Below are 13,835 nucleotides of genomic sequence, written 5' to 3'. Positions count from 1 at the left end.
AGAAGAGAGGTGTACTAGAGCATACATGACTTGGAAGTGTATTTTAGTGTTTCCAGGGTTGCAAAACAAGGTCTAGAACATGGAAGAAGGAGCAGTCCTTTGAAACAGGCCATTTGACACCACTAGGTTCCACAGTGCTAATTTCAACCAGTCTGCTTTGAGTATGCACCCCTGAAATCTTTAATTTTAGCACCTCTATTAGCAGATATCTAGTGTATGAATCTTTTGCCACTACTATGTCTCATTTCATAGAAAGGTGTCATCTGCCAACTCTTTTATGAGCCAAATGTGAAAAGCATGGGACCATTGCCAGATAGAGAGTTGTCAGCCCTTCTTAAAAATAAGATCAGTTTTCAAGTCAAGGAATCTGTCTTATCTCTTAAATGTCAGACGTAAGAAGAGATGATAAATACCCCCAATTTATTTTTCTGTGGCAAGAAAGATTTTAAGAGTGTTTGTCCCATAGCAGGTGAAAGAAGAGAATAATCCCATGGATGAATAGGGGTGAAGTATGCTGGTTCATCTTCTCTGAAAGTTATGGGCTCTTTAAAGGCAGTATAAACAAGATCTCTGTTTGATCTGTTAATTGTACTTATAAACATGTTTGAGGCAGGAACTGGTTTGCTGCTGTGACTTCTAAGTGTAATTAGAAGGCAAAGCTCAGTTTACTCAATGGCAGTTAACTTTCCAGATTTGACTTGTTTAAGATTCACCTGAGACATATAGTAAAAATGTATTATAGACCACAACTACAACAAAAGAGCTACCAGCCATTTCATTCTCATACATAAATGGCTAGTCACAAATTCTGTGTCTGGAATAGAATGAATAACGTACTGAATTTTCAAGAAATGAACAGTAGCTGGTGTTTGACCTGAGATAATCTAAAAGGAACTGAAGTGTCCTGAAAGCCCCAGTGCAAAGCAGATAAGGTTCAAGATTGTTTCAGGGCAATATTCCAGATTAATATGATTGTGCAGATAAACTGCAAAGGTGAATACTTCAGAATTGTTCTTAGGCAACAGAATCCACCTACAGACCAGAAGCTGTTATTATACAGTTATATGTTACGTGCACTCAATTTTCACAATTGATCTGATAAAAGGAAGGCAAACATAGAAATTATAGTAGGTAAAGGGTTCCCCTGACATTAAGTCCAGTCATGTCTGACTCTGGGAGTTGGTGCTCATCTCCATTTCTAAGCCGAAGAGCCAGCGTTGTCCGTAGACACCTCCAAGGTCATGTGGCCGGCATGACTGCATGGAGTGCCGTTACCTTCCTGCCGGAGCGGTACCTATTGATCTACTCACATTGGCATGTTTTCGAACTGCTAGGTTGGCAGGAGCTGGAGCTAACAGCGGCCGCTCACGCTGAAATTATGTGGAACCAAAAATAAAATCAGTGGGTAGCCAAGAGCAATAGATATCATTTCCTTTCAATATCTTTCCTTGATCTTTCGCCAAGTAAATAAATTACATTGTCCACTGCATGCCCTTATAAGGCTCATTTTTTATGTTCTTTTTTACTTCCTTTCCAAACTTCTTTCTTCCAAAAATGGACTTCACAAAGTTTTCTCTTTCATCTTGCACTACCATCTTCTGTCATGTCAAAGCATCCCACATTTTGGACTTCCTAACTACAAAGTCTAGGGGTCAAACCGTGACTCAGCCATGGGAAGCCATCAAGTATCCTCGGGCAGGTCACACTCTCTCAGTCTCAGAGACAAAGGTCAAATCCTCTCTGAACAAATCTTTCCAAGAACAGCCTGTGATAGGTTCACCTTAGGGTCACCTTAAGGTCACCTTAAGGTCACAATAAATTGTAAAACAGGCGCACGACAAAGTCTTATGGAATTTTACTGCATTTCTAAAATTTCATGCCCGACGTCAGCAGGCACTCTGAGTTAAACTCATGTCATATACCATCAGTGGTACAGTGTTCCCTCACTTATCGCTGGGGTTCCAGGACCACCCGCAATGAGTGAAAATCCGCGAAGTAGGGGCACTATATTTATTTTAATATTTATAGATTATTTTAGTAGTTATACACTATTTTAAATCTTTATCAACCAATCGTGTTGTCATACCCCAGCCACCTTTGGCTTCTGAACCTGATCCAGAAATGAACTATGACCAGGATGAAGCTTATTTTGACTTTTTACCTAGTCCACAGAGCTCTTTCCAATTACAGCTGCCGGCTGTTGATAGCTTGGACGATTCCTTAATTGGGAGAGAAAGTGAAAATATTACTCCCATGGCTGAACCAGATGTTCTTAGTTCCCCTGAGAATGTGTCCTTCAACAGAAGGGAGTTTCTGCATCGCCAGAGATCTCAGAAACAAGAAATCCGCAGGAGTAACCGCTTGACATCTCGAGGGGATAATGGATAGAAGGTTTTCCCTTGGGAACCTTTAGGGAGTTTGGCTTTCCTTGTTTGTGATCAAATCTAAGTTCCATAAACGTGTTTTGCACCGTGGACACTTCGCAGTGTCAACTTTGCTATTTCCTGAGAAAGGTTCATGGACTCTAGCTCCTGTTTCTTCCAAGCCAAGTTTCCAGATTCTGGCGGCCGAGCCGAGCCGCGGCTCCCAAGTAGACCCGGATTAAGTCTACTTCCTTGCTTTGTTTCTGAACCAAGTTTTGCCTCAGCTTCATCACGTTCCTGCCTTGATATCAAAGACTTCCTAGTGACTTTGGACTTTGTTATTCAGTCTTGCTTCCTTGTTTTTCCCTGCTCAAGAACTTTCCAACAGTTCTGAGTGTGTTTCGGTTTCTGGACTTTGGACAATAATATTGGACATTTCCTTTCAATTCTTTGGACTAATTCATATCTTTTCATAAAGGACTATATTCTGTTCAACCTTTCCACCTATTCATTCCTGGATTTATAATTGTTTTAATAAAGATATTACATGATTATTGGTCTCTGTCTGGTTTTCAGTGCTCACGCTGCCTTGGGGTACAACACATGTGTTGATAAATCGGCTCCTTCTCCTCCCTTTGCCACTTGGGCTCCTTTTCTCTTCCTTTGGCTTCTCCTTTCTCCCTTCCTTAGGCTGTAAATTGTAATTTTTTATTATTTAGAATAGTTTTTAGTGTTTCTTGAAAAGCCGCGAAACAGTGAGGGAACACTGTACATAATTTCTCACACTATGAGAGAGGCAATAATCTTTGCTGACCTAGAAAATAAATTCTGTACCACATGAAATGTTTCTTGCTTCATGGCTACATTGCTAATTCGAATGATGAAGATATAAGATATAAGATCACTTACTAGACATTATTTAAACCCTACCCCAGGATAAATCAGCTTGTGGTATAACAGCTCAAGACTACTAATGCTTTTATTTATACTGTAACCTAGTTTTTTCCAGTTCGCCGGTCATTTTCTGAACAATGCTTATTTCTGTCCATACTCGTGCAGACATGAATTTAGCAAAATTAATCCCAGAGCCACTAAATACCTGTTATCCCTGGCTTATCAGTGTTTGATTAGTGTACTGCATCAAAAAGCCCTGACTTCCGGTCAAGGATCAGCTTTGTGTCAATTGCTTGTATGGTTTAAGAAGGAAAGCTTCAACAATGAGATCAAGTTAGGGCAGAACAAATAGCACACTGAGGTTCAGTACACATAACTTTCTTGTTTGTAGTGCCTCCCCCCTTCTGGCCTCACAACCCTTGAAAGCTAAAGCTTCATTTTCAGAAGGAGAACATGAGATGGCAAACCTGTGTCTGGGTGAACTAGATTGTTTGCCGGACCAAATGGTCATCTACATGCATAATTGTCCTTATAGATAGAAACCCTTCACAATATACAGTATATGAGAGTCAGTCCTAATTACTTTTCAGAAAGTATCTCATAGCATATTTCTTTTTTCCTTTTCTTAATAATCTGAAAGCAATTGTCTGCCTGTTTCCTTCTCTTAGTGTGTTCTCTCCCCTCCATGTCTGTTTGCTTAGATCAGACATGGGCAAAGTGCAGCCTTGAGCTACATACAGTCCTTTGGACTTCCCAGAAACCTCTCTAGCCCTCAGCCTTATTTTTTTTTTTAAAGGAAGACAATTTCAGGATTTTATTTGGTCCCAATGGGCCCAAACCACCTTAAGAATGATAACCTCTTCAGTATCTTTGCTCAGTGCTCTGGCTGTTGAGCTGTAGCATAAGCACGTTTTCTTTCTTTCTTTCTTTTAAGAAATAGGTATTAAAAATCTTAGTGAAATATTTTTGCCCTTCTGCAGTAAGGAGAAAGAAAAACCAAGGAACACAAAGATAGAACTATATTGCTACTTCATTGCAATTTATTCTTGATTGTTTAAAAAAAACTTTTCTGATTGAGAATAAAATACTTCTGTTGGTGTTTGGAATTGCCACTAAATGATATGAAATAACAGAAATGCGTGGTTGTTAAAAACAACAACCCTGAAAGCTGCAGCAACAAATACAGCAGCCAACAGCAACATTTACTCTGTATATCATGTGTGCTGTCAGTAGGTGCAATCTAGGATTTTAAAACATTTCATGTAAATAAACAGTTCAAGCATTATTCACACATACACCAAAATGAAAGCCACTGCATTGAGACATACCAGCCATAGTTTATTGTTATGGGGATTAACTGCCTCATGATTGACCCCTTTTCCTGTGTAGAATGATTACCATATATACTCATATACTGTATCGGTCCAGAAATTTTAGTCCAAAGATCAATCCAAGAAACCTGGGTTGACTTAGTCATAGATTAACATTCTATCAAACACACATATTAAAACTGTACCTTAGTCACTCCCTTTGCTAAGTAGAATGGTGAGAGGCAAAAGCTTACTGCATGGTGGGAGACTCTAAGAGAAGTATTGAAGCCCCTCTTCTCTCTCTGCCATGGTACTGCTTCTGAACTTTCTGAATGGATGGGTAAAAATGGAGACAGCAGCGTTCTAACTACTGCTTTTTAAAAACAAGATGGAAAATCCCCCCTCCCTGAGAGATATATTAATTATTTGTTGTATTTGAGATAGACTTTCATCTCCTCCCTGAACGACCAAGAAGGGAAGAGATCGAGAAAGCAAGCTGTCCTCTTTACTTGCCATAGCAGCTTGTCCACATCAACCATATTCACCAATTGAAAATGAGCCAGTGTCATCCCACTCACAGAGTTACTGGACACCTCATTGTGTGATGACCCATGGGCAATGTAGTCCCATTCCTGGCACTGTGGTGCCAGATGAAGAGGAAAACTTGGGTTTTTCGCCGTTTCAGTCAGAATTGGAACTTTCCCAGCCAGATTTGGAAACCTTGCACCTGCAAGAGATTTGTCTTCCAGAAGTCTGTCAAACAAGCCCTGAGCCTAAATCTCCTACGTTTTCTCGCCATGATTTTTGTAAACAACAGAGAGGAGTCGATCAGGCGTCTCGCAGGAGTGCTAGGATAGCTGCTAAGCATTCAGCTGATTAAGCCTGCTTCCCATGGGAAACTTTAGGGAGTCATGCATCTGGACTCAGAAAATAGCTTTCGTTTCTGGTTCTCCAGAGAACTGCTCTTGGGCGGGAAAACGGGACCCTATTTAGGTGTTTTACCCACAAAGGGATCTTGCGGAGTCAATTTGTCAGCAACCGGAGTAGCGTGTGTGGACAGCTACTCCGCTTCCAAGCCTCCGTTCCTGTCGCCAAGCCTTCGTTCCCAGCTTTGTTTACTCCACGAATCCTGCCTTGCTTTCTAAGACTCAGCCTCGTCTTGTTTCCCGGATTTTGCCAAGAAATTACCACGGATCTTGTTCTTGTTCCTTGTTTCCTTGTTGCCTTGAATCAAGCCTCATTTTCCCAAGAATCAAGTTGCTTCCTAGCCTCGCTCAAGTTTCACGGACTAAAAGACCTTGTCATCTCCCCTCACTTTGCCTGGCAAAGTGAGTGTTTCGGTTATTGGATTACAACTTTGGACCTTAATATTTCATATTGGACATTGTTTCTTTGGACTAATTTTGACCTTTTCCTGAAAGGTCTATTTCTGGACTATTTCATACACTTGCTTTTATTAACTTTATATATTCCTTCAATAAAGATATTAGTTAGATTCTGGCCTCTGTGTATGGTTATTGGTGCTCTGCAGCCTGGGTCGTGACACATTGTTGGCTTCTTCTCCAATGTCAATGTCTAAACAAGCTCTTATGTGAGAGATTTTATTTACGCAATGTTTGTAAAAAGCATCACAGTGAGCTACTGAAGGTTTGAATAATGTGTTTGGAGGGGAGGGGATCTGAGTTATGTCTCTCACCTCTCTGAACAGTTCAGCTGGACATGAATCTACAAATGCCATGTGTGCTTTCTTCATTGCACATGCTGCCACCTTGTAGAAGCAGAGGTGGCCTCTATATCGTGTCTTGTCGTACAAATGTTGAGTTTTCCATAATCTACACTCTAGTCATCATCCTTCCCATTTTATTACCAGGGAGCCTGATTTGTAACTTGTCAGAGAGGACATTTGGGAGTGATCATGTCAATAGCCCTGGCTAGATTTTTATTCAATTTATTGAGTAGCGATTCAACAGGACCGTGATACCAGCCATAGAACCCACTAAGGCTTCCTGGAATTTCAAAGAATCCATTAGCCTTTGAAGATGGATCATTTTAATAGGTCCTCTACCCCTGCAGGGACAGGTTGTAGCTATGCTATGCTTTTATGGTTTTAACCTGGGCTGTTTTAATACAGATGTTGTTTAATACTGTTTTAATTTTTATATATCTTTTATATTTTAAGTTGTATTGAAATAATTTGGGTCTTTGTATAGAGATAAAAAGCGGGATATTATTATTATTATTATTATTATTAATAATAATAATTTCACAGTTGTGGAAAATAAAAAAGTTTGGATTATTGATTATTGATGTCACCATACCAGGTGACAGTTGAAGAAAAACAAGAAAAATTCAACCGTTATCAGGACCACAAAATCGAACTGCAATGGCTCTGGCATAAATCAGTACAGGTGGTCCCAGTGGTAATTGGTGCACTGGGTGCCATGCCAAAAGATCTCAGCTAGCATTTAAAAACACTAAACATTGACGAAATTATGATCTGTCAACTGCAAAAGACCACCTTTCTGGGATCTGTGCGCATCATCCGAAAATACATCACATTCCTAAACACTTGGGAAGTGTTCGATTTATGATTCTGTGATATGAAATCCAGCATATATATCTCGTTTGCTGTGTCATACTCTGTCTTTTGTCAATAATAATGGTAATGATAATAATAATATAATATAATATACTAGCCCTGACCAGAAAGTGATCTATCTATGACCATTCAGAGGTACTGATCACCTCTGTCCACAGATCCGTATCTGTGGGTGGAGGCAGTTGATAGATGTTAATAGATATTCATATTGCAATGATGAGTTTAATCAATTCAGTTCAGTATTTCCCAAGCAGATATTAGTGGAAGACAATTTTATAAACAGAATAATGTGAGGAGAGATTAAACTTGACTTAACAAAGAAAAAGTGTGTAAATCAATGTCATACAGTCAAGTCTGGATGTGAACATCACAAGAGGGTTCCTATAATCAAATATTATTGAACAGTTGCTTTTTATCTATTAAAGTATATATAATATTTGCGACATAATATTTGTGTTCAGTCCCAGAAATCTTGGATTGAGGGAATCTTCAGTAAAAGAGAATGTGCAAGAATTGTACCAAGTTCCAGAGATCCTCACAGGTACTTTGCTTTCCCCCCCTTCATTTTGATTAATTATACAAGTAGTAATACATATTTTATTTTTAAAAGCCACATTGCTAATATACACTGTAATAATATTAGTATTAGAAAAGTAGTTTAACACAAAATCATGCAGTAGCTACGAAGACAGACACAGCTTTAGTTAGAAAATGTCAGTTTTCTCCTTTTCCTTCTTTCCTTTAGAGTAGCAAACACATTTTATAGAGTACTAATTCAATCAGTACATAGTGTGTTATCTATGAGTTATTATACTGCTATAATACCTATCAAATTAGATCTCACACTAATATTTGTTTAAACTTTAAATAATGGAATATTTTTAAAATCACAAGTTCCTTATGGGATTTAAAAGCACACAATTACAAACTAAAAAGTTCAATGTGACAGAGTTAATGACAGGGTAGGAATTAGGAATATAGAAGTTGAAGATGTTGAAGTGTGAAATTGTACATTTAAACTGACCCGACCGTCTAGGGAGAACCATCTTAATTGATGAATGTTACATCTCAGACAGTCTGCAGTGTACAGAATCAAAGACTAGCTTTTTGCAATCATCTGAAAGACAATCAATAAAATACTATCTTGCCATTTGCTTAATGTAATTTATGTACACTTAACTAAGTAGCAGAGGAGCTAAGCAATCATGCTAGTGAATGGTGAAAATGCCTTATCAGGAAACACTGACAAGAGTGCCTGATGTATATTGAGATTGATGCATATCAATGCGTAATCCGCATTGGTGTGCAGTGCACACCTGTGTACAGTGTGCATTGGGTACTTTGGTGGTTTTGCTATGTACTAACATAGTAGCTGTATACAACATAGGGACATTACAAAAGTGGCCAATTCTAATTTATATAAGTACACTTACAAAGATGTAACTATTATACACTATTCCAATATTAGCACAAGATTGCAGCTTTACCCCTTACATGTGACAGTTACTGATAATGTGATCCAAATTTCAGGGGAGGCAGATGCAGGTGTGTCACTGTGAGACTGGCAATTTTTTTAGGGTATTGCCTACTAAAATGTTATCCCTTACAAATAAAAATAAAAGTATGGTTTAATCTTGTGATATTGGTGCAATATTAAAGGCTGACAATACTTGGACAAGAAATCTTTGCGACATTACTTAATGCCTTGAATCCAAGGTACTGTAAAAATTTACACATCAAAATGTTTTATGAACTTCGACCATAGAACAGGGATCACTTGTTACCTATATACTAATTTCAAACCCATTTTCCTGCAGGTGTCCTGCAGGGTGTCAAGTATGTCAGAACTTAATCCGGTAAGTTTATATTAAATGGAGACTGTATTTTGTAAAGCAAGGAATGGGTACTGAATATTTATATGGAATCATCTCTATATTTATGTGGGATACATCTGAAGAACCTTCATGGATACCTGAAACTATAGATAGCCGCTAACACTATATATTGACTATACTTGGGCTAGAAGTGAAGTGGACCTAGAGGGGCTTACAAGCACTTCTGGGGGAGGGGATTTTTTAGATTATGAGTAAGTGAAAGCATGTATACAAAATACATAGATAAGGGGTCATACTGTGATTGAAAATGCAATTATTATATAATCTTCCCTTATGAATAAAATAAAATTAACTAGAAATTTCACTTTGGATAGTAAATGGCATATGAGAATTAAGATGGCTGTGTATATATTCAAGAGTTCAGGGTAAAACTATTTATTAGTCTGATGCTGTTTTATTTGATTTTTTTTTAAATTAAAGATGTTGTTGTGGCCGGTTAATTGGTGACCATCCAGGGATAGACTATAGTTGGCCTATCTTTCAGTCTGAGAAGGGGAAAGAGAATGAGGAATGGTCTGTCCAAAAGGATACAAAGACAAGCCCAACGGATGCATTTGGTACTATCAGTTTTCAAGATGGTGATCATACCTACCACGCCAAGGTTTGCATACATTTTAAAATGGGGTTTTAATCAGTGTCATTCATTAACTTTCTCAGTTTTGTAATATTAGAATGCAGAAACTTCAGATAATGATTTTTTTAAAATGGGCATGGGGGGGTCTTTCCCCCCACACTCTAGAAAGACCTATCCATCATTTAAAAATGGCCCAGGGAGGCCAAAAACAGGGCAAACGTATCTCTGGAAGATATCTATGGGTATTTTGCATCAAAAACATCTTCCCTTTTCCATAATGAATGGAGGTGCAGCCCTCCGTGCTCTCCTCCAAGTTAGCTTTCCACAATTACCCATGGGTGACCTATACATAGCACTGACCAGGGATAATTGGGAAGGGGGTAGTTTGGAGATGGAAAATATTTAGACTGAGCCAAAATTAAGTGACACCTGTGACATCACTTAACAAAACACCATAATAAACAAAATTCTATTCCCACTCATCTTAAAAAGCCTGTTATTTGTGTAAAGTAATCTTACATTATGTGAGCTTTAACATTTATTTATCAAATGTGCCTCAAACAGAAATATTTATTTTCTCTCTATGTGGATATATCTTTTAACAATCCTCCAGTACATCAGAGCTTCTTGTGATACAAAATTGGACCAGTTATTGCAGCTCATGGTAAAAGAATGGCAGATGGAATTGCCAAAATTGGTCATTTCTGTTCACGGTGGCATCCAGAACTTCAAACTTCCTGCTAAACTTAAGCAACTTTTTAGCAAAGGTTTAGTCAAAGCTGCCGAGACTACAGGAGCATGGATCCTGACAGAAGGCATCAATGCAGGTAAGTCATGCCATTTTAAAAATGTAATATCCTAGTAAAATAGAAGGGGAGGGTACCTTATTTTCAGCATTGATTTTTTGGGTGTTAGCATAGATAGGGTATAACTTGTACTTCATTGTTGTAACAATAGTTTTCATTTCTAAGACTTATTTAGGATGCATCTGTTACTTAGTTTGTCATTTGGATGTGGAGTTATGTTCACTAGTAGCCCTTGGAACCATATTATGTGTTGTTGGGCCCAACTACCCCTTTGGAAAGTTGTGGACTTTTAATAACAAGATACTGACATTTCTGTTCTTTGGGGGCAAACCATCTGAAACACAAAATGTCTCTTTTTCTGTATGGCAGAGCTGCACATACATAACAGCTTGCATATCGAATTTTATGATGAAGTTTTTGGTTCTGGATCAACAGATAGAGTATGTTAGTTTTGTCCAAACAGTTTTGTCCTCCTGTAGTTTTGTTCTCCAGTAATAAATGCACCAAGTAAACTATCAGTATACAGGACAATGTCTTAGAGTCAACACTACCAGTATACCCTCTATATCAGTGGTTCGCAACCTGGGGGCCCCAGATGTTTTTGGCCTACAACTCCTAGAAATCCCAGCCAGTTTACCAGCTGTTAGGATTTCTGGGAGTTGAAGGCCAAAAATATCTGGGGACCCCCAGGTTGAGAACCGCTGTTCTATATGATGATAGAAGGATGTGTTAATGGACTAGAGATTTTGTCTATGTAGTTCATAAGCTGGTCAGACAACTGTATACATGCTTCTGTATTATAATTTTTCTAAAGGTTGTATATAAAGATAATTGCATCTCAGATCTGTCCTTCTGAAAATCCACTTAAATGGAAACAGTTATTCCAGCTATGTTAATGTTGCCAGATTATACCAGACTTGGAGCTAAATAGTCCTTGGAAGATTTCAAATCCTTGGAATGGTTGGCCCTGTAAGGATTATTGGCTTTCTTTGTTATTATCAAATCAACAAACATTTTATGTAAGAAAAATTTCTTGTTGTTATTTGCTAAGGTGTATCCAAGCATGTGGGAGACGCATTGAAAATCCATGCTTCTCAGTATTTAAGTAAGATCTGCACAGTTGGAATCCCCCCTTGGGGTATAATTGAGAATCAAAGAGACCTCATTGGAAAAGATGTGAGTTAATGAATGTTGTTTTGTTTTTATTTAAAAGCTCTCTTTCCCCTAAACCATAAGTCTGTACAGTGGTGAACAATCGTTTCCGGGGGCAAATATGCATCCTGGGCAGTAAGAAGCTGGCATACTGTCATCACATGTATGCATGTCAACAAAACCGTTTATGCGTACAATTACATGCATACATTGACTGGTATTAGTAGAGACAGAGAACAGATTCTTGCATGTGTTATTTCATAGTCCGGATGGAATTACACATTTATAAGGTTTACACAATTTTGTTTGCAAGTGTATAAAATGCATACCTGCTCCAGAGTAATCTTGAGGGTAGTTTTTTTTTTGGGGGGGGGGGGGAGGGAATGTATGTGTGAGTAGCTATTTCCAGTTATTTGGAGGGATGGAGATGACTTAGAAATATTACTAAGCAATTTTCAAAATAGGAATTTTCAATTTACCATTTGTGTTTATTATGCTAAAAGGCACTTATGATGCATTGTAATGATAGGTGAACATAAATTGAAGTTTGTGATTTAATCTGCATACTCAACAGAGATTTTTATCCTTCTTCATTCATTTTAGTAGCAGATACATTTACCTAGAGTACTGAGTCCCTCTTTTATCCTTATGGGTTTTAATGCAAAATTTACCCACAACCTCCCTCAAAGTACAGAAAAAGCATTTGCAATTCAGTTTTTACTTAGACACTAACAAGTATCAGTAACACCAGTATCCATGGTTTCATTTATCCATATCTGACAAAATATGCCTTTTCTAGGTCCTCCAGCAGAAATCTATGTTATTCTTGGGCCAGAAATGCTTCATAATGTATCTCTATGGATATGGGGGTCATACTGTACTCTAAATATAGTGAGTGTCCTACCCTCTTCCCCAGCCTCTCCTAACCTGAATAGTTGATCCCTCCAACACATTTTGCTATTTCACCTGACATATTCTGTGCACAAAATCCAACTAGGCAGATATTGAATTTCCTTCAACACATTTGTTCAGTGTGGTCCCCTTCATTGCTACTGATGGCAGCAGACCACTTAGGTGTGCATGACTTGTTGTGAGACACACAGCGCTCTCTCTTCCAACATATGGTTGACATCCACCATTGCCCATTACTGGAAGCTACTGTCTCACATTACCTTATGATGATGCCACCCATTTTAAGGACAATCTTCAAGACAATGCCATCATGTTTTGGAGGAGCTGCCTTTAAATTTGATTCTTCTCAGGTAGTCTGCCTGTACCAGACGCTGGGCAACCCTTTAAGCAAGCTGAGTACCCTCAACAGCATGCATTCCCATTTTATACTGGCTGATGATGGCACAGTGGGCAAGTATGGCAGTGAAATGAAACTGAGGAGAAATCTGGAGAAGTACCTGTCGCTTCAGAAAATACACACTAGTAAGTAAGGCTTGTTCTCTGTTTTGTAAGATGTTTCTTCTCAGAGGTTGGGAAGAGCTCCTTGACTCTCCAGATATAATTGAGTTGGATTTTCATCAATCCTAGCCAGCATAGCCAAAAGTGAATGCTGATGGGAATTGCAGTTCCATATGCCTTATCCTTGGTTCAGGGAGAAGTATAGGAATATGTTCTTGGGCATGATATCTTTTTCCATGTGATTGATGACTGAGGCATGTTATAATCCTGTTTCCCAAACACCTTGGGTATTTCACCTTCTTCTTCATTGCTTTTTTCATGCCTCTGATGGCAATAGATTATAATATGTAGGAACCCTATTTGATATTACTGTATTGTTTTGAACAGGAATGGGACAAGGAGTGCCTTTGGTTGGGCTGGTGGTGGAAGGTGGTCCAAACGAGATCTTGACAGTGTGGGAATATGTGAGGGACAAACCTGCCATCCCTGTTGTAGTATATGAGGGAACTGGGAGAGCGGCTGACCTCCTTGCTTTTACACACAAACACACAGCTGATGTGACGTGAGTACTCTCAAGTTGTACATTTGTTTTATTTAATGTCTTCAAAATTTAGAAAAGTACATAACAGTGAAACTGAGAGAGCTTATATTCAGTACAAGTCTTAAATGGTGCAATATGTATGCTTCTTTGAGTATAAAGTGAGTGCTTCTTTCTTGTGACTTCTCATTCTGAGGAAGGCTAATGGAGTAGCACAGCCAAGGTTTTACAGACCTTTTAAACCATCCTTTTTGGTATTGCTGGTTTTTAACTCCTTGGCTATCCCTAATGTTC

General features: G+C 38.5%; 1 protein-coding gene across 4 annotated transcripts in view; it reads left to right on the top strand.

Annotated features, from left to right (window-relative positions):
- The window catches only part of trpm6 (transient receptor potential cation channel subfamily M member 6), a 102,499-nt gene that overhangs the window by 14,742 nt on the left and 73,922 nt on the right, over nucleotides 1-13,835 (top strand). For 3 of the 4 annotated variants that reach the window (XM_062972001.1, XM_062971999.1, XM_062972000.1), the window contains exons 3-9: nucleotides 7,628-7,707; nucleotides 8,984-9,022; nucleotides 9,482-9,662; nucleotides 10,249-10,462; nucleotides 11,493-11,617; nucleotides 12,856-13,027; nucleotides 13,391-13,565. In XM_062972001.1, coding sequence (XP_062828071.1) covers nucleotides 7,628-7,707; nucleotides 8,984-9,022; nucleotides 9,482-9,662; nucleotides 10,249-10,462; nucleotides 11,493-11,617; nucleotides 12,856-13,027; nucleotides 13,391-13,565 — 986 coding nt within the window. Of the gene's footprint in view, nucleotides 1-7,627; nucleotides 7,708-8,983; nucleotides 9,023-9,481; nucleotides 9,663-10,248; nucleotides 10,463-11,492; nucleotides 11,618-12,855; nucleotides 13,028-13,390; nucleotides 13,566-13,835 lie in introns of those variants that run through there. The other variant, XM_062972002.1, reaches the window with a different exon arrangement.

This window comes from Anolis carolinensis, chromosome 2, assembly GCF_035594765.1.
Source record: "Anolis carolinensis isolate JA03-04 chromosome 2, rAnoCar3.1.pri, whole genome shotgun sequence".
NCBI classification, from domain to species: Eukaryota; Metazoa; Chordata; class Lepidosauria; order Squamata; family Dactyloidae; genus Anolis; species Anolis carolinensis.
Note: the sequence above shows the minus strand (reverse complement) of the source record. Positions and strands in the feature narration are given on the sequence as shown.